Consider the following 21182-nt stretch of genomic DNA (forward strand, 5'->3'; position numbering starts at 1 on the left):
CTGGGGGAATCCTTTGTTGGGAGGTGTTAGCTGGCCCTGGTTGTTTCCTTTCTGGAACTCCCCTGTTTTCAGAGTGTTGCTCTTTATTTACTGTCCTGATTTTAGAGATTATATTTTTCTGTATTATTATTCCACAGCAATTTTATATATTGAGTTTATAATCTTATATTATCTGCTTAGAACTGGATTATATGAGGCCCCTTCTACACAGCTGTATAAATTCCAGACTGAACTGGATTATATCGCAGTGTGGACTCAAGATAATCCAATTCAAAGCAGATACTGTGGATTAAGTGCCTTGGCATTCTGGGTTATATAGCTGTGTGAAAGGGCCTTGAGTCTACACTGCCATATAATCCAGTTCAAATCAGATAATCTGTATTTTATAGGCAATGTGGAAGAGGCCTGAGTGAGGAAGCCCTGGGCGCCATTTTGGCTGGGTGGGTTGCTAGGAGATGAAGTGGGTGGAATCTACCCTTCTAACTGTCAGCAAGGGGGGAAACAGTTCTTCCTCTAATTTAGACTTTATTTTTCTAGGTTTTTTGTTTGAAAGACATATTTTGGATGACTATGTATTTTGTGGCCAAATTTGGTATGATTTAGTTCAGTGGTTTTGTTTTACTCCATTGTAAAATGCACATTACATTTATATATATATATATATGATGATGATGATGATGATGATGATGATGATGATGATGATGATGATAATAATAATAATAATAATAATAATAGCCAAAGCAGAATACAAAGGCACCATGACTTCCCTCGATGTAGACACTATACACCTTTGGATGCAGCCCAAAATACCATTGACCTTTTTAGCTGTTGCATCACACTGTTGGCTCATGTGCAACTTGTTGTCCTTGAAGACTCCAAGATCTTTCTCACATGGACTGTTGACAAAGCAGGCATCACCCATCCTGTATCTTTACATTTAATATTTTCTGTCTAAATGCAATATCTTACATTTGTCCTTGTTGAAATTCATTTTGTTAGTTTTGGTCCAGCTCTCTAATATGTTAAGGTCATGTTGAATTCTGATCTTGTCCTCTGGAGGATTAGCTATCCCTTCTAATTTGGTGTCATCTGCATACTTGATATATATGCCCTCTAAACCTTCATCCAAGTCATTAATAAAGATGTTGGACAGAACTGGACCCAGAACTGAATCCTGCAGCATTCAGTATTGCATTCTTTCAAACCATTGCTTTGGTTTTCTTCACAGCAGGAAGACCCCAACCACCACTACATGTCTCCTCTGAGGATTGGTAGGGACCAATCTATGTGCTAAACCTCTCCAAGGTTATTTACATGTTCTCTGAGGACTTGCATTCTTGATTGTAATTGTATCTGTTTATTTTATGGACTTACATGTTTTGGCATCAAATCGCTGCCTGTTGTAAGGCCGCCCTGAGTCCCCTTCGGGGTGAGAAGGACGGGGTACAAATGTGGGAAATAGATACATAAATGCAGTTACTGTTACTAGTTACTCATTACTGATAAGTGAGAGAGCTTTGAATCATTTTGCACCCCCAAACTCACAAAATGTTCCCTGGTTGTTCTACTTCTTTTATCACGTTCCTCCAGATGCCTACCTTTTGTGCTTGGTAACTGATCTCTTCCTCAGTAACATCCCCTGTTTGTTTCTCATCCAGGACAGTCTGCTCTGTCCTAAAAAACCACATGCTACCTAATATATGAAGAGTAGACGTATGGGGCCTCAGGTTGTTGGGCATCAAGTTGTACTTGCTGCAGGTATAGTTATCTACATCCTCCACCAAGAATAAAAACATACCACAGCTGTTGCAAGTGACTGCAGCAGCTCTCTTGCTATTCATATTCAATAATCACACATAGGACACTGAAACAGAACTCCAGGGTGCCTCTATACTGTATAATTAAACAGTTTGGCCCCACCTTCGCTGCCAATGCAGTAGAATAATCTGAGTGAATTGTAGTTTTAGAAGTTCTTTTGCCTTTTTTTGCTGAAGAGTGCTGCTGCCTCATTAAACTGTAACTCCCATGATACCATAGCGTTAAACCATGGTAGTTAAACTGTGGTCAAACTATATTCTATAGTGTAGATGCTCCCCTGTTGGCCTTGTCTGTTAGCAGAACTTTGCTGATCGCAAAGGACTGGGGCTACAATTACAGCTAAATATAGTGAATTAATAGTTGCTAACTCCTCCCCCAACCAATTCTCTTACTCCCTCTAGCACAGTAGTTCTCAACCTGTGGGTCCCCAGGTGTTTTGGCCTACAACTCCCAGAAATCCCAGCCAGTTTACCAGCTGTTAGGATTTCTAGGAACTGAAGGCCAAAACATCTGGTGACCCACAGGTTGATTACCATCTCTCTAACAGATGACCCACCTTTCTGAGACCAAGTGCTCAGGAAGCCCTCAAGCCTCCTCTCAAATGTCCACAGCTGCATGATAAATACAGAATATATATACTCTTTCAGATTTGTTTTTTTCTGTCAGTACCTTTCCTCCTCAATATAAAATGGTATATTGATTTCATTTGATCCCTTGATTACAAGAAAAATGACATTGCTTCTTGTGTTTGTATTCCTGTGGAGATGACTTTTACCTTTTCCATACCTTTATATAGGAAATGGTTATGATTGGCTGGTGTGCGGACAATGAATATTTTGATGAATGTCTGGCAATTTTTATCCAATGCAAAGAAATACACATTATTGAATTTTCTGTGAAAGATCATAAAAATACTGACAAAACCTTAATGTTTTAAGCTGTTCCACAAAGAAAATATGGCATTCCATAGCTTTATGAAAGTTTATTGGAAGCATAAGGTTGAACATTGTGATTGTGATTTAATATGAAGACAGTTTTCTATTTGGAAAGTATACCATGCTGCCGAAAACCAATAGAGCTACAAATGGATTGTTGCAGCCTGTTATTCAAGGCCACCATTTCCATAACTGCTTATTATCCTGCAGATAGAATCTTAAGAATGCACATTGTTTAACATTATTAAGAGCATAGAGTAGAGAGTAAATAAACTCTGTTGTCTTTCATCTTTTTCATTAAGAATTAATTATTTAGGATTGCTACATATGGTGATTAAATTGCATTTTCCTACAAGTTTGTTTACAGAGGAGAAGATGCTAATGAAAAAGTATTATCCATGTCTGTTTGGTTTTCATATAACAATTAAGGGATGAAAACAATTCACTGAATTAAATCTAGAGATAACATGGTTATTAGAACCACTTTTCTTACCGTTCACTTGAAGAATATGAATCTGATAGAGTTTATCATAACCATCTGCATAGCAGCTGTAATTTCCCATGTGACTTGTAGTAATCTTAGTAATATATAAGGACCCGTCATCACCGAAATCCTAGAGGGAAAGATTAATAACAATGTGATCACAATTACTTGTACAACACTAAGGCAGCTCAATTCACCTTAGATTGTCAATTAGGATAACATTAACCAATTATTATTAAATATATTACATTGGTATTTGGCATTAAAACCAGATTTACAGTGTCTAACATCACTTAAAATAAACTGACTAATAAAACCATTTAACCTATCAATAAAAACAAATTAGACAATAAAAACATTAAATAAAAAAATCAGGAATCAACAAACATCAAAACAGTAAGCGTCCCAGTGCATTTATATGAATAATAAATATTAAAAGACTGCAGGTGCACAACCTATTCAGCACTGAAGCTGCAAATAAAAATATTTCACGACTCTGAAGACAGCAACTAATTTTGAGATCAATTTGCACATGCCAAAATCTACTTCAACAAATGAGCCAGCTAAAGTGACTATAGGTGCTTCATGGGAGACAGCTCTTGCAACTAGCAGTCATACAATAGTGTGTAGCTGTTCCACCTATTTTCTTTTTAACAATTGTGTGTGTGCAATGCAGGGGGGATGCAGCAGCAGTGCAAAAACATGGTGTTAGATCCAACAACCCTAAAATTCCATGTTAGAATCACTGTTATTGAACATTAACAAACTCATTTAAATGCATCCTAAAAGTATAGCTTTCTTCCATACCTTAAAATCTGAATATACCTTTTACCCATTTTCCTGGTTTGTACTTACCACATCTCACTCAACACTCGCCAGCCATGATTATTGCCCTGCCTTCCTAACATTCTATTTGCTTATGTGGTCAATAAAACAAAGGGTTGGTTCATTTATTACTCTCTCATCACAAATGACTGATATTCAACAGTGTTCATTTTGGTAGGTCACAATTGTTCAGGCCTGCTGTTCCTAGTCTATTATTTTTAGATAAACTCCTATAAACTTCAGAGAATAGTGATAAGGCAATATGCAAGAAACAGAATAAACATAATCAGGACGTGTAATATATAATCTATCAAATGCTTTAGTTTTAAAGATGTGAATTATAATCCCCCCGGGTTCTTCAAGACTTTGCAACATTGAAAAGAGAGGGAGGGTGGGCGAGAGACAGGGGGGAGATATCTTTATTTCAATCTGGGTAAGGTCAAAACAAAGAATCTGCAGCTTATATTGTCGAAGGCTTTCATGGCCGGGATCACAGGGTTGTTGTATGTTTTCTGGGCTGTATGGCCATGTTCTAGAAGTATTCTCTCCTGACGTTTCACCCACATCTATGGCAGGTGTCCTCAAAGGATGCCTGCCATAGATGTGGGCAAAACGTCAGGAGAGAATACTTCTAGAACATGGCCATACAGCCTGGAAAACATACAACAACCCTCAATCTGCAGCTTACTTCACCTAACATTTTATGACAGAAGTCCAGCTCTCTTGTCAAAATGTCCCTTTACAGGAATAAGCCACCTGTCGTGCCCAAATTTAAAGAGTTTTATATGACTGCTACGGTAGGTTTGTTTTAATTAGCTTACTTTGTTTCTTTTTTGCTTCTTATTCCAGCTTTGTATTATAACACTATTATTGTGATTAGGCAGCAAGTGGGTATTGTATTTATATAGAAGTGTTGCATTGTTTTATTGAATTAGATTGTGTTAATTAAAACAACCTGCTAGCTAGCAGCATATGGTATCCCACCGAAAGCGTATTATGATACAAGATAATATCTCTTGTACAATGTTTAATGCAGATATAAAATATAGCACATAATAAATGTAAAACTATACATCAATTGAGCTTCTGAGCAGCATGATTTAAGATGCTGAATAGAGAAGAGATCCTTTTGATTTCACCCTAGTTTAAAGACCAGAGGGTCTAGTGATTCGGCACTTAGTGCCAAAAGGGTGCACACAAAGGAGGAGAAGAGAACAGGCTAGTTAAGGCTGGATTTCTCCTTGATTTGCATCTTCAGTTCTGAACTTGACTCACCTTCCCACCCCCAGTCCAGTGTGAGTTTCTCTGGATGCTTCAGGAATATGGAACAATTTTCTTCCCTTTTACTCTTTTGGTCAACCCCATACTATATCTGGGGAACTTAGACAGTGGCTATAATCTATCAGGTGATGGAGGAGAATTTAAGACTTCAGGGTTTAATAAAAAGAACTTTTGCCACATACTTCTTTGAAACAACAAGAAGAAAAAAGAGTCTGCAATTCAAAGTTTTAACTGGAATCATACTTGAATTGCAGACACAGTTATTAGTTGAGAGCCTATATGCCCCAAGCCACAAACACAGGTTAAATGAACTTCCAAACATTTTATGCAAAAACACTCCTACATGTCATAGATACAAGCCTGATCACTTCACTGTATCTTACCCATAAACTGAATCTACCCTCCCCCTTGCCATTGGACAAAGGAATTTGTTCTATGCTAATCTCAATATTAAAACAAGTATAGTTTCCTTTTCCATTTCTTTAGAATGAAAGGGTGAAAGATTTTTGCCCTTTGTCAGCTAATATATATGTGTTCAAAGAGCCCTCTCATCACCTTCTGGTTGCCTTGGTTGCCATCTCATGGTATATAGTAAGACCTCTTTGTTGTGGGATGGATTCGAAAACTCTCCATGGATACCTGAAACTCTGGACAATTCTGAACCTTATATTTTCAGACTGTGGCTAACTAATAATACTTAATCAACAAAGTTGATGTAGAATTAAAAGCACTTTCCATAGCCAGGAGGACTCCGGATCCCTTGAGGAAGACCATAGCCTTTTCAAATCTCTTCATCATTTGTAGGGATTTTTCACTAAGCTATATCTTGAAGACAGCAATAAGTAATTTCAGCACTCAACCACACAGTTTTCGAAATCTATTTGCAATTTTGGATTTACTCTGAGCCAAATGAACAGAAGGTTGTCTGGGTGCAGAAAACAGCATATTTATTAGCAGAAAACAATGTGTGAAAATTAATATTTCCTGTGAAAAACATGTTTTCTATGCAAATCATCAGTATGTGAATATGGTGCAGGATAAATCCTTTTTACAACTTTTTTTTCTGTGCATACAATTTTGTTTTATGTGCAGGTATTAATATTTATGTATGGAAATTTTAATTTCCATGCAAAGAAAATGTTGTTTCATGTATAGAAAATACTGGTCAAATTTTGCACAGGGTAAAATCCTAAAGTGTGAAGATCATCATTAGTTCAGCATTCTCTTAGGGTTTCTTGGCACTTGAAAAAAAGTCCACATTTTAATATATATATATATATATATATATATATATATATATATATATATATGTTCATATATTCTTTCTGTCCCTATTATTTACAAAAGCAGACATTTGGGTTTGCATTCATAAGGAATTACCATCTTATAAAACACTATAACATTATGTGAATCAACTGACATTTATGTTTATTCACAGTGGAACTTAAACAATCTATATGTCACCTGTGAATAGAACACACATGTATTGCAATAGTTGCAGCATCCATTGTACATACCAGTCATTATCTTAAAAAAAAAAATCAAAAACATCCGGGCGTCCCCTGGGCAACGTCCTTGCAGACGGCCAATTCTATCACTCCAGAAGAGACTCAAGTTGCTCCTGACACACACAAAAAAATCTTTTTAAAATGTAGCCTATTCAAAAGCAAATCTTCTCTGTTCCTCTCTCTTACTAGCATTTTATGGCTGTCTATCAGCCAAGAGCAATATGATTCGCACCAGTTTTCTTAGGCAAAGAATACTCTGAGGTGGTTTGGCCAGTTTCCTCCTCTGAAATATAGCCAACAGCACCTGATATTTATTATGAAGTACAAACCACGGATTACCCTGCTTAGCTTTCAATATCAGAGAAGATCTGAGTACTTTAGGGTATGCAGCGTAATTGGCCTTTTGTTTAGCCTATCTTTATAAGGCTACTTTATTCTTATATCTCTTTTAAATAGTTTATGCCTGTCTTCATGCCTGAAATTAGCTGGTAGTCTTCTCTCTTATTATTATCCTGCCTTATACACAAACATCCTACTTTTTACAAACACGTATTTCTATAAGATTCAGAATTCAACAGTTTGAAGCTAGCAAAATATATATCAAATTAGTATAAAAATATGTATCTTCCAAGCAAGTCAGTGTTACCCCCCTTTGTACCATTTCTAAGGATACCACTATAAATGTGTTGTGGGTTGCTTATTTGTGACAAGTAATCATCTATAGTCATTCTGTGAGCTCTCCAATTCTGTTGTTATTTTCTCTAGCATTTGAGATATATTATCTGATGTGATGAGTTTGTCTTCCTTACACACTATAGCAGAGATCTTTATGAAATTGTCAGTTTCATATGGTTCATTCAGCTCTGATTGGCAGAAATCAAGACATTAGATGGGCATGAACTCTATTCCTTCCACTCAGAAAGCTGCCGTGCTTGCAGTGTGATTTAGTGACAGCTGAGATTGAGATCTGGCCACAGGAAGCTAAAACAAATAACAAGCATCCTAAGATATCAGCTTTTTCTTTTCAGATAGGAAAAGATTGAACAGCCATACTCACAGGAGAATACTGATATCATTATTGTCCTCTCAAGGCTACACTGTGGAGTGGCACTAAAAGCAAACTTAAAATACAAGGAAGTTATCCACAGACCCTTAGAGAAATCAAAATGAGACAACAGAAGAGAAGCAAATCCCAGGAAAACTAATCAAAGGCAAACATTACCTTTTATGTGCACAGACCAAGGAGAGATAATCATATATCACAGAGTCTGGTGTTGCTACTGATATTAATTACTATTGTCATGATATGTTTGACTGGGGGATGGGATCAAAGATCAAATGAGTACATGTGACAACCAGGGGAGGGGGCTGTCCCATTCACTGTCCTCATCCATTCACCCTTTAGGTGACACAGCAAGAGAATTGGTACAAATGATGTAAAGTTATGTTACAACATATTTTTTATTTTCCAGGAAGTCATCCAAACAGAATATGTGGCTATCCAGATCAACTGCAACTTCTATCAGTCCTCACCATTTGTTGTTCTGGCTAGGCTATGGATGACCAAATTTGCAGTTCAATAAACACTCCTCACTCATGGGCTAAAGCTTTGTCCTTTATGTGCCTTTGATGCAGTGCATGTATTATGGTTACAGGGAGAAACAGTGGGGGATCAGATAGAGACAGAGTCAGGATGGCACATTGGTGATCTTTTTCCTTCTTTTTGTCGAGTCTCTGGATGCTCTGCTAGCCTGCTCTGGGCTGTGCTCTCAGGTTTGTTTCTATTGTTGCTGAAATAAATAACACTTAAATGAAAGTATCCACAAATTGAAGATGCATGACAATTTGTATCATAAAGATCTGATCTAGCTTGTGTCACCAAACCTGGATGGATTTTTGAATGTAAAAACCTTTCTGTCTTACTTTGACTGTACTTTCCCACTTTCCATTTTTCAATCACCTTGTTTCACTCATTTTTTAAAAATCTACGGTGCACTTTTTGGCTACTTCCTTTTTAAATGTGTGCATTATTTTTGTGTATTTTATTTATTTGTACTGTTCCACAAACTTTGCTTGTGTATGAATTCTCAGTTAACTATCTTTTTATTGCAATGTATCTTGAGAGACTCACTGCAAATGATCTCTGGAGAGACTCACTGCAATTTGCAAATGCTCTACTTTTATCAAGATTTTTTCATTCAGCCAAATTCTTTTCCATTTCTTGGCAGCTATGTCTACCCAAGTACCCAGCTCAACATTCTCATAGGTACGGTAAATATCTATCTCAGCTGTATAGGTACTGGAAGATCTGTCAAATTTGTCATACAAATTTCATTTTCTCACCACAACATCTATTTTTTCTCAGTCTCATGGAATATAGGGATATCTCAGTGGAAGTTGTACCAACATGTTCAGAAAGGGTAACATTAATACTAAGACTATCTACTTTGCTAGAACTATCACCATACTACTTAGATAGCTCCAATGAAATAATTCCATCAATTAAATATAGATATATACATATATACACACACATACATATTATACATACTCAAGCACACAAAACATACCATATATACAATTGGATATAGTAGGTTCAGTATTGGACTACAACTATGGAGACCAGAGTTTCAATCTGCTCAGTGGTGAAAACTCACTGGATGATCCTAGGAAAATCATTCCCTTTCAGTCACAAAGGCAGGTAATAGAGTTGTGTGTGGAATTCATTTCTCCTGAAGCCCCCTCCGGCTATGGAAATCAGCTTGACACAAAAGCAAAGCAGGAGCGGGTCCTGGCTCCTGGCCTGCTTTTTGGCATCACAGAGTAAGCGGCACTCAGCTACAGGCACTGGCAGGTGTGGACGCTCTGGGCCTGCACACCACACACACACTCTCTTTCTGAAGAGTGTGTGTGTGGAGTGCAGGCGCACCCATGCCTGCCAGGGCCTGCTGAGTGACTCTAGAATTCTAGAATAAGAGGTGCTCAGCTGCAGGCCCTGGCAGGTGTGGGCACTCTGAGCCTGCACACCACACACACACATACTTTCCCACCGAAAGCCTTCTAAACAGATTTTGCCAAGAAAATCTTGTAATAGAGTCACCACAGAGTTGTCATAAATTTGAAGACTTGAAAGCACACAACAAAAAAGTCAAAATGGCCATTGAAGAATTCTATGCTTATACTACTATTTTCAGTAAAGTATTTTCTTTTCTGGTTATGAATAGTTAAGTTGCAGGGGAGCTACAAAACACTAAGATGGTGTGGCATGAAAATAAAAAGCTCTACATGTGAGTGTCTACATTAGAAAGACAACCACTTATTGTTGATATCTAGTTTTCTATAGATAGACATAATCCACCTACTCCCCTGTAGAAAATAGGTAGTCCTACGTGCAATCCAAAGCAGTACTTCCAAGTCTAAACCTAACTTTCCCACACCAATGTCTCACACCTATTTCTTGGCTTCCAGAAGAACAAAGTGTATAGAAGAAATGCAGTTATAATGCATTTAAATGTCACATTGTGGGCTTCTAAAAAGGACTGACTGTAGAACACCAAAGTTAGGACAGAGGTAGTTGCCAAAGCTGTGATCTGCAACTACATCAGGTGATTTTCTGCAAGTCGTTCTTGACTGCAACGCTCATTCCTGTTTTGTATGCATTATCACTTACAAGCTAGAGCAAAAGTGATGCTTCTACAATGCCTTCTGCAGGCAACCACATCTCATATGCTTGCTGAAAGTGAGACCTAGAGGATGGAAAATCCTCCAGAGTTATGCAAGTACACATTTCCAACTGTGTTTAAGAGATAATGTGGAGTTTGCTTGTTTTGTTTCCTAAAGGGCATTTCTGAAGGGTCGTTTTTAAGTGTGCTTTTGAATGGTGTTCTGTCTATAATGCTTGCTATTGTATGTGTTTTAAAGCTGTTTTTAATGCTGCTTTTCAACATGTTTATAGTCACCTTATTTATTGTTTTTATTAAATGCTTTCAATATCAGTGGAAAAAAATAGTGTAAGAGTTGAGATAACCGAAAGAGAGTATTTTTCCTGCAGGAACAATACATATTGAGCTTATTTTTCTTTGGACCAGCTAATCTATTCCTTGGAATTCCTTGGAAGGATAGCATTTTCCCCAAAATTACAAGCTTGTTCATGTTCACAATAGGGATTAGTTAATAGTTTTTTTAAAAACAAGGTTACTGCATGTTTTGTCTCATTGTCTTGGCTTCTAGAAACACATTTTCTTTTTATATGTGGCTTGATTAGAATCCAAGTACAGCTTTCTTAGCCATTGATTTGATTCCTTCTAGCATCACTCCATAACTTAGTCAGCCTTTCTCTCTTTTCATTCTCTAACTTTCACCCCAAAACAGCAGGAATTCTATTTTATCCTCCATACAAATATATAATTGGAAAAACTAAGTTATGGTCAGATAGGATTCATTAATGATACAATAGCAATCAAAATAAAAAGGTTGAAACAACTTGTTTCAAAACATTTTAATTTTGAGGGTCATAGCCCTTTTAATATCACCATGTTTCCATCAGAAAACCCTCTTGATCCAACTGTGCTTGGAAAAAAGAGGGAATCTCTGGATCGACAAATTCAAGTCTTGTGAGCACCATCCTCTGAATTCTATGCTGAGCTCCTGAAAATTCTCCAACAGGATGTTATCACTTTCCTTCCAATTGACATTACTAAGGAAGGCAGAAGTGGGACAGCTGATCATATCACAATGTAAACACTTGCTTTTTATGATTTTATTAAAATCTATTTCAGTTTTATAATCTACTAGCTGTGCCCAGCCACGCGTTGCTGTGGCGTTGTCTGGTGGTGTTGGTGAGAACTTGTTGAGGCTGGATGGCCATCTGTCAGGAGTGCTTGGATTGTGTCCTCCTGCGTGGTAGAAGGAAGTTGATCTGGATGATCCTTAGGGGTCACTCCAAACCTTAGGATTGTATGATGTTGTTGTTATTATTATTATTATTATTAGTAGTAGTAGTAGTAGTAGTAGTAGTATTGAGAGGCTGGGTGGCCATCTGTTGGGAGTGCTTGGATTGTGTTGGACTGTGTTGGATTGTGCATGGCAGAATTGGGTTGGACTGGATGGCCTTTAGGGTATCTCCTAACTGTCTGATGCTATGATTCGATGTGTATTATTATTGTGCAGATATTGGATGGCCAACTGTGAGGAGTGGTTGGATTGTGTCCTCCTGCATGATATAAGGAAGTTAAACTGGATGATCCTTGGGGGTATCTGCTAATTATTATTATTATTATTATTATTATTATTATTATTATTATGACACAGCAAACAAGATAGATATGCTGGATTTCATATCACAAAATCACAAGTCGAACACTTCCCAAGTGCTTAGGACTGTGTGATTTATTATTATTATTATTATTATTATTATTATTATTATTATTATTATTATTATTATTATTATTATGAGGCTGGGTGGCCATCTGTTGGGCTGAGTAGGTTGCTAGGAGACCAAGTTGGTGGAGCTTAGCCTTCTAACGGGCAGCAATTGGATAAAAACAATTATTCATCTCCCTCTAATTAGGACTTTATTTTTCTTTTCTTTTTGTTGTATGAATGTAGAGGCATGGATGAGGGGTTGTGCTGCCAAGTTTAGTGTTTCTGGGATGTGTAGTTTTGTTGTTTTGTCCTAGGCCGAAATTTCATTACCCTTTTATATATATATAGATAGGTTCAATTTGAAAATAGTGCGTCTTGTTTACTCTAATCAATTATTTTACACCTTCACAAAGACACAGGTTGCTAGGTAGCCAACTTACACAAAGTAGGATCTGAATAGTTCCAGCAATAAATAGCCCAGAGATCGGTTCTAGGACCATCATTACCAACTGCAAGGATCTGTAGCAGCAGCAGCAGTAGTAATAGTAATAAATTTTATTTCTTGCCCGTCTCTCCTCACAGCTTGAGGTGGGTAATAATACTGTAAAACACACATTCACCTAAAAACATTCTTTAAAGCAAACATATTAAAACATATTCCCACAAAATATTAAAATACACAAAGCAGAGATTAAACATAAGATGCAAGTTTAAAATTCGTCATTAAAATTTCTGGGTAGGCCTGCCAGAAGAGATAGGTCTTCACTTGTCTTAAATTGTGACAGCTAATGTAGCTGTCAGTGCTCTTCTGGCAGGTCATTTCAGAGTCATGGGGTGGCCGATGAAAAAGTCCTCTGGGTGACGGTGACCTCTTGGGATCTAGCAGGATGGAGTAACTGCCCCCCCCCCCAGTGTTCTGAGTGGCTCTTGTACAGAAGAAGGCAATCCTGTTAGTAACCTGGACCCAAACCATGTAGGGCTTTAAAGGTCAAAACTAACACTTTGTACTTTGCCCAGATACTTGGAAGCCAGTTAAGTGACTTTAGGATAGGTGTGATATGTTCACTCCTGGATGTTTCCATAACCAATCTGGATGCTGTATTTTGAATCAACGGAGGTTTCCAAACTTGGTACAAAGGTAGCCCAATGTAAAGCACATTGCAGAAGTCCAACCTTGAGGTTACCGGTGCATGCACTACCATCTTAAGGAATATAGGAAGGGGCACAGCTGGCAGATCAGCCAAAGGTGAGGATAAGCACTCCTGACCATTTCATCTACCTGGACTGACATTTAGAGAGATGGATCCAGGAGCACTCCCAAGCTGCGAACTCAATCATTCAGGGGGAGTTGATGGTATCAAAGGCTGCTGAGAGGTCTAGAAGCACCAACAGGGATATAAACCTCTTGTCAGTGTTGAGACGGCGATCATTTACTAAGGCAACCATAACAGTCTCAGCTCCATATCCTGCTCTGAGGCTGGTTTGAAATAGGTCAAGAAAGTATATGCCATCCAAGACTGTAGTTTGAGGGCACCAAAGCTTCCTGCTCTTGAAAAAAAATCTCTTCTTTAGGGGCTTTGTTATATCCTAGGAATGGGGTGCCTAGCACCTAAGGACTCAGCAGATTATTGAACACTGCAGATATTTCTATTTTTTAAGAAAAACGTTACAAGAACCTGAGATGAATACTCCTTGTGTACGTTTAGCATCCATGTCATGTTCCTTAGAGCTTTGACAGAAATAGATAGGAGACATACAGACACACATGCACACACAAAAATTATTATTATGCATTACAGTCAAAAACCATCACACCCCATCAACATCCACATGACCACCCAATCAGTCTAAGATACCTCAATGTAATTTCCTCCAACTTAAGACATTCAATCTCATCCCTAGAAAAATTAAAGCATTTTAGATATTTCTAACAAGTTATCCATCAAAATGACATATTCAGTTGTATTTGAATGCCTAAATTATAAAATACTTTGTATAATCTATTTCAACAGAGAAATGGTCAAATTATCCAGAAAATGATGCTGGTAGACACAAGCCCCTGGCCTAACATATATGGACATCTGATAAAATTATTGTTGTTAGAACCAATAATATCAAATTATTGATTGGATCTTTTTTAAATTCATTCATTTTTCATGAGAAAAAATATAGAATTTTCCCTGTGCAAACTTCTTTCTTTCATAACTTACCCATACAACGTATGCAGTATGAGTAAGTTGATGTGTGCTAGAACATTTTTTCATATTTGATGGTTTTATTCTTAGCTTTGCATTGTTTCGACATTACTCTATGCTAATTATGCCATTTCCATAACGTTTCGGAAAACACCTTGGAATGTGAAGACATACTCAATATGCATTCTGGAAATGAATTGTAAGAAAAATGGAGAAAGAAATCATCCCTGGATGCATTTTGGAAGAAATCTAGTGGGTTTGAAATGTTTTTGTTCACTCATGCAAGTCTCCCTGAATCTATCAGCATTTGTTTCATATTATTTTTGCTTTGGATATCAAAGTTTCTGTTAAAGAAGCAATGCCTAGGGACACATCTACTTAGTTAACTGAGGGCCCATACAATGGACCATATCCCAGGACTTGTCTTGGTTTTTACTGGAGGCATCCAAAGACGCCTCCGGTAAAAACAAATTAATTCGGAATAAGCCAAGGTTTCCCTGGTTTGCTCCAATTGATTTGATACCCCATTAAATCCGAGTCTTCCTAAAAGGACCGGATCTAATATGGTATTGGGTCTGTAGGGACGCACTTCCAGTTAGTCCTGAGACTCCCCAGCTGTGAGTCTCCATTGCCATCTTGCACTTTTTGTGTTCCTGGAGCCCAAAGGTGTGGAATGGTGCCCACCATCTCCCCCCTCAAGCCCCAAATGCACCCCTAAAAGTTAAAGAAAATGTACCTGGACACCATAAGTTCCCTCCTCAAGCCCTCCTGGCACAAGGAAATGACACATCCAGAGACCAGGTGGTGGTGATGGTAGTGAAGAGGGATTTTCCTGCTGCCCTTCCCCCATGGTTTCCTGGTGCATCATTTCCTCATGCCAGAAGGGCATGAGAAGGGAACTTATGGTGGTCAGGTATATTTTCTTTTAGGAGTAAATTGGGGGCTTTGGGGTGGCTGCATGACATCCAGGTTTTAATGAGGATGGCATGTAGCCACTTCCCCCCCCCCCACCCCAGGAAAGCCCTTTTTTGGGGCAGAGAGGGGACTAAAATCTGTGCCAAAGCATAGTTTTTAAACCCCTTTTGGTGAGGATTTTAGTCCTGTCTGGAAGCACCCTGAGTTAAACCTGTATCAGGAGCACACCCTATCAGTATTTACTTAAATTTATTGATTTTTTTCCCCATAATTTCATCTCATAACAGCACAGGCACTTAACTAAGGCATCCTTCTTAGAATACCTTAACCCCAATGACTGACTCAGAAGCTAGGTATTGTGGAAATGGGCTTTTGAGCACCAGTAAACTTTTTTTGATAAAACAGAGATGGATTTGCCTGCCTGTCCTCATGACCACTATGCAGCCACAAAAAGGTGGACTCTGAAAGGATTGTGGCCAAATACACCCACCCCCTGCCCCAAACTTACTGCCATAGTTGGATGTATAGCAAATCCATTCAAAATGAAATATTTTTTTAAAGCTAGCTACTGAAGTTATTAGAAATGGAAAATCAGCTTGATGTGATTTTCCTATTAAATGATATTAATTATATTTGGAATTAAATGAGAACTGTTGGAAGCTGAGAACATATGGAAGGTCATATCATTCCCATTCCTAAGTGCATATCAAATGATGGAAAAATTAGTTCACTTCAGTCACCAAAATCTTTTTAGGTCTAAAATTACATTTCTTTCAGTAAAGACTAATGGCTGAAGTATATTAGCACTATAATTTTTAAAATAAAATTGGCCACTTCAGCTAAATACTGGAATTACGATATGAGCATTTACTGCCCAGTTCTTTTTTACCTAGTGATCCTATTTTCCCCTGTATCTTGTATTTTTTATATTTGTAGAAGAGTATGTGCTTTTAAACTATAGCCTTTCAGCCTCAAACTGCACTGGTGGTCAACATGTTTGGCTTCTGTATGCATTTACTGGAACTAAAAAGCTTACACTCTAAGGTTAGATGCACAAATATTCATTATCTGTAATCATTCAATGGTCATTTTAACTCCTCTTCCCCTGTCCCTCCCCTCACATTCTATTGGCAACTTCAAGTATTTTTAAATGATACAGTCGCTTTTATTAGGCCCTATCGAGACTGTCATATAATGTGGTTTCATAATGCAGTTTAATTGCCATATAAGTCAAGACTGCCAGTTCAATGTAGTCAAACTGCATTATGAAACAGCATTACATGACAGCATAGATGGGTTCTCAATGGACATGCATAGTCCATGACCATAACTCCTCCCACATTTCCTTTATTTTTTTTCCTGACATCTTTTTTATTTCCATATATATATATATATATATATATATATATATACACACACACTAACATGTTTTTAAAAGATCTTGCTGAAAAATGTTATATAAAAGTCACTAATGTTGGCATCAATCATACATACATGCTGAAAAATTAAAATAAAACCCATAGTTTTCATCATCATTATGGCCTTATTCTTGGTGTGTGTGTGGGGGGGGGGAGGGGGGGAGTGCTCAGAAATTTACTTTTAATATGTGCAGTTGCCTTAACTACTTAATAACTATCAAGGCTTATCCAAACCTGACATTCATCATAACTTTGTTCTTAGCAAAGACTAAACAGCTTGAGCAAACAGCTTAACATTATTTGATGTGAATTAAGTAATTGACATTAGTGATAAGGAGAGTCTAGCTGTAATATCCATGCAAAATGCAAAGTAAACTATGAATTTTACCAATTGCAATGTAAGGAAGCTGAAAACATATGCTCAACACTAATCTTTAGATTAAGACAATACAAATGCTACAACCATTCAGTTTACTTGCACAATACCCTGTCTATCCATCCAACTGAATGTATGCAATGGTATATGTCCTATAAATCTTTGTGTACAAGCTAGTACACTACATTGAATGTATATTTAATAACTCATTAAGACAACTGTAGTTTTAGATGCTTTTCATACACCTCTCACTACACCATATCTTATTCATCTATCATAGAGTTTATGAATAGCATATGACAAGATAAAGATTTCTAGAATATCTGATATACTAAAGAAAATTTTGCAAATGATGCTCTAGATCGGGGTCCCCAAACTTTTTAAACAGGGGGCCAGTTCACGATCCTTCGGACCGTTGGAGGGCCGAACTATAGTTGGCCACCGAGCAATAATAATCAACAACAACAACAACAATAATAAAAAAGAGGGTTGGAAGAAACCCTTTGGTCCATTGAGTCCAATCCCCCTCTGCCTTTGTGCACCGAAAGCACAAACAAAGCACCCTTGACAGATGGCCACCCAGAATCAATGTTAATAATAATAATAATAATAATAATAATAATAATAATAATAATAATAATAATAATGGTTGTCAGTACAAGAAAACTGCACTACAAACTAGAGCTGACAGCTGGCACAACAAAACACTGCATGGAAAGTTCCTTGACAAAATTGAAGGAAAAGCTGATAAGGAGAAGACCTGGCTCTGGCTCACGAATGGGACCCTGAAGAAGGAGACAGAAGGCCTGATCCTTGCAGCCCAGGAGCAAGCCATCAGAACAAATGCAATTAAGGCCAAGATTGAAAAATCAGCTGATGACCCAAAATGCAGACTGTGCAAGGAAACCGATGAAACCATTGATCATATCCTCAGCTGCTGTAAGAAAATTGCACAGACAGACTACAAACAGAGGCACAACCATGTGGCCCAAATGATCCATTGGAACTTATGCCTCAAGTACCACCTGCCAGCAGCAAAGAACTGGTGGGATCACAAACCAGCAAAGATCGTGGAAAATGAACACGCAAAGATACTGTGGGACTTCCGAATCCAGACTGACAAAGTTCTGGAACACAACATACCAGACATCACAGTTGTGGAAAAGAAAAAGGTTTGGATAATTGATGTTGCCATCCCAGGTGACAGTCGCATTGACGAAAAACAACAGGAAAAACTCAGCCGCTATCAGGACCTCAAGATTGAACTTCAAAGACTCTGGCAGAAACCAGTGCAGGTGGTCCCGGTGGTGATGGGCACACTGGGTGCCATGCCAAAAGATCTCAGCTGGCATTTGGAAACAATAGACATTGACAAAATTACGATCTGCCAACTGCAAAAGGCCACCCTGCTGGGATCTGCATGCGTCATCCAAAAATACATCATACAGTCCTAGACACTTGGGAAGTGTTCGACTTGTGGTTTTGTGAAACGAAATCCAGCATGTTTATCTTGTTTGCTGTGTCATACAACGTTGTTGTGTCAATAATAATAATGGTTGTAAGAGAAGAAGAAACCCCTTGGGTCATTTAGCCCAACCCCCTTCTGCCCTTGTGCTGTGGGGGCCAGATAAATGGCTTTGATGGGCCGCATCCGGCCCCCGGGCCTTAGTTTGGGGACCCCTGCTCTATGTCAATGGTTCCCAAACTATTTGGCCTACCACCCCCTTTCCTGAAAAAATATTACTCAGGGCCCCCTGGAAAGGGGTGTGTGGCTTAGAGGGGTGGGAGTGGCTCCTGCTCAAGAGGGTGGGGCTGAGCCTCTCCCCTAGTCCACCCCCTTGTTAAGCCAGCTGCACTGGCTGCTGATATGCTACCGAGCCCAATTCAAAGTGCTGGTTTTGACCTATAAAGCCCTAAACGGTTCCGACCCAATCTACTTGTCCAAACGTATCTTCTCCTATGAGCCAGCAAGACCCCTGAGATCATCTGAAGAGGCTCTGCTCTTGGTCCAACCTGCCTCGGAGGCGTGGCTGGTGGGTATGAGGGATAGGGCCATCTCAATAGTGGCTCCCCAGCTGTGGAACACCCTCCCAAGAGAGATGTGTCAAATTCCAACCCTGTTGGACTTCAGAAAAGCCCTAAAAACATGGCTGTGTGCCCAGGCTTTTAATCAATAAATGGTGAAAATGACACGGGCTGAACTATGGACAAAGCATGAGGAAGAACGGATCTGATTTTATATTTTAATTCATAATGTATTTTAATAGTTTTAACTGTTTTATGTGCTGTTTTATATTGGTTTGTATGGGCATCTAATTGTTGCCACTGTTGTAAGCCGCCCTGAGTCCCTTCGGGTGAGAAGGGCGGGATATAAATGTGAGAAATAAATAAATAAATAATTGTAATTTACAATAAATCCTGATATTTGGGAAGTTTTCTTTTCATCCAGTTTTCTTCTGGAGAAAAATCAAGAAAACTTTGACACAATCTTACTGTAGCCATTAGAGAGTTGAACAAGGACATTGCTCTCAAATAAGGACTGTGTTCCACAATACATCACCATTATTATTATTATTATTATTATTATTATTATTATTATTATTATTATTATTACCCGCTTTCTCTCTCCATACAGAGACTCAAAGCAATTCACAACTAAATGCATTCAATACAATTTAAAATATACAAATATTTAAACAGTATTAAACAATATTTAATGGCTGCAAGAGCTGGACCATAAGGAAGGCTGAGCGAAGGAAGATAGATGCATTTGAACTGTGGTGTTGGAGGAAAATTCTGAGACTGCCTTGGGCCACAAGAAGATGAAACCAGTCCATACTCCAGGAAATAAAGCCCGGCTGCTCACTAGAGGGAAGGATATTAGAAGCAAAGCTGAAGTGCTTTGGCCATATAATAAGACAGGAAAGCTTAGAGAAGAGAATGATGCTAGGGGAAATAGAAGGAAAAAGGAAGAGGGGGCCGACCAAGGGCAAAATGGTATCCTTGAAGTGATTGTCTTGACCTTGAAGGAGCTGGCGGTGGTGACAGCCGACAGGGAGATCTGGTGTGGGCTGGTCTATAGGCCATGAAAAGTCGGAAGAGATTAAATGAATAAACAATAAAACAACATTAATATTAAAAACTTGTTCCCTTCTGTATCCAAATTTCTATCTTTACAAAAAATAATTCAAACCTAGAATTCTCAATATTTGCTGTGTTCCCATTCCCTTGGTAAATCTACCAATCTCATTTATTTGGATGCCAAAATTTTAGTTCTAAATGCTCAACTAAATGTACCAGGAAATATACAGCAGTGTCAGTGTTTGGGGAAGGCATTTATATCAGACAACGCTGTATTCTTCACACATATGCATTGTTAGATGTAAAGAGAGGATCTCTTCTCTGAAGATGAAAAGGTGCCTTTCCATTATCAGAGTGTGGCGGGATGGTGAGCTCTTAGTATTGTTTTTTTGCTCCAAATAAATTATAATTTAGTGAGCCCTGTCCACTTGGGATGCACAAATTGTTGGAAATTAAGCTGTAACACCCCAAGGCAGCTCAAACACTGGAAACCAGACAAAGACCAATAATCATATAATATCTTTATTAAAACAATAATAAATTCAGGAAAGAATAAGTGGAAGGGATGGGTGAGCAATAGTCCTATAAGGAATGATATGAAATAGTCCAAAGCATTGAAGAGATATGCCCAATGTTATTGTCCAAAGTCCAGAAACTGAAACACGCACAAAACTGCTGAAAAGTTCTTGAGCGGGGAAAGCAACAAGGAAGCAGGAATAAACAACAAAATCCAAAGTCACTGAAAAGTCTTGGGTTACAAGGCAGGCAAAAGATGAGGCTAAAAGCAAACTGGATTCAGGAACAAGGCAAGGACGTGAATTCACTCCGGATTAACAATGGGAGTCACAGCTCGGCTTGGCTGCCAGGAAACAGCAAACTCGGCTTGGAGAAATCAAGGAACTGGAAACGATGAAGTCGCTACGTTGACACCACAAGAAGTTCCCAATGCAAGACACTTTTATAGAAGTTAGATCTAATAACA

The 21182-nt window shown here is 38.3% G+C and overlaps 1 protein-coding gene across 2 annotated transcripts in view; it reads right to left on the reverse strand.

Annotated features, from left to right (window-relative positions):
* Positions 1 to 21182, reverse strand: part of fstl5 (follistatin like 5) — a 452120-nt gene that overhangs the window by 106098 nt on the left and 324840 nt on the right. For both annotated transcript variants that reach the window (XM_062981258.1, XM_062981257.1), the window contains exon 8: positions 3247 to 3367. In XM_062981258.1, the coding sequence (XP_062837328.1) occupies positions 3247 to 3367 (121 nt within the window). The remainder of the gene's footprint in view (positions 1 to 3246; positions 3368 to 21182) is intronic.

Source organism: Anolis carolinensis, chromosome 5 (assembly GCF_035594765.1).
Source record: "Anolis carolinensis isolate JA03-04 chromosome 5, rAnoCar3.1.pri, whole genome shotgun sequence".
NCBI lineage: Eukaryota > Metazoa > Chordata > Lepidosauria > Squamata > Dactyloidae > Anolis > Anolis carolinensis.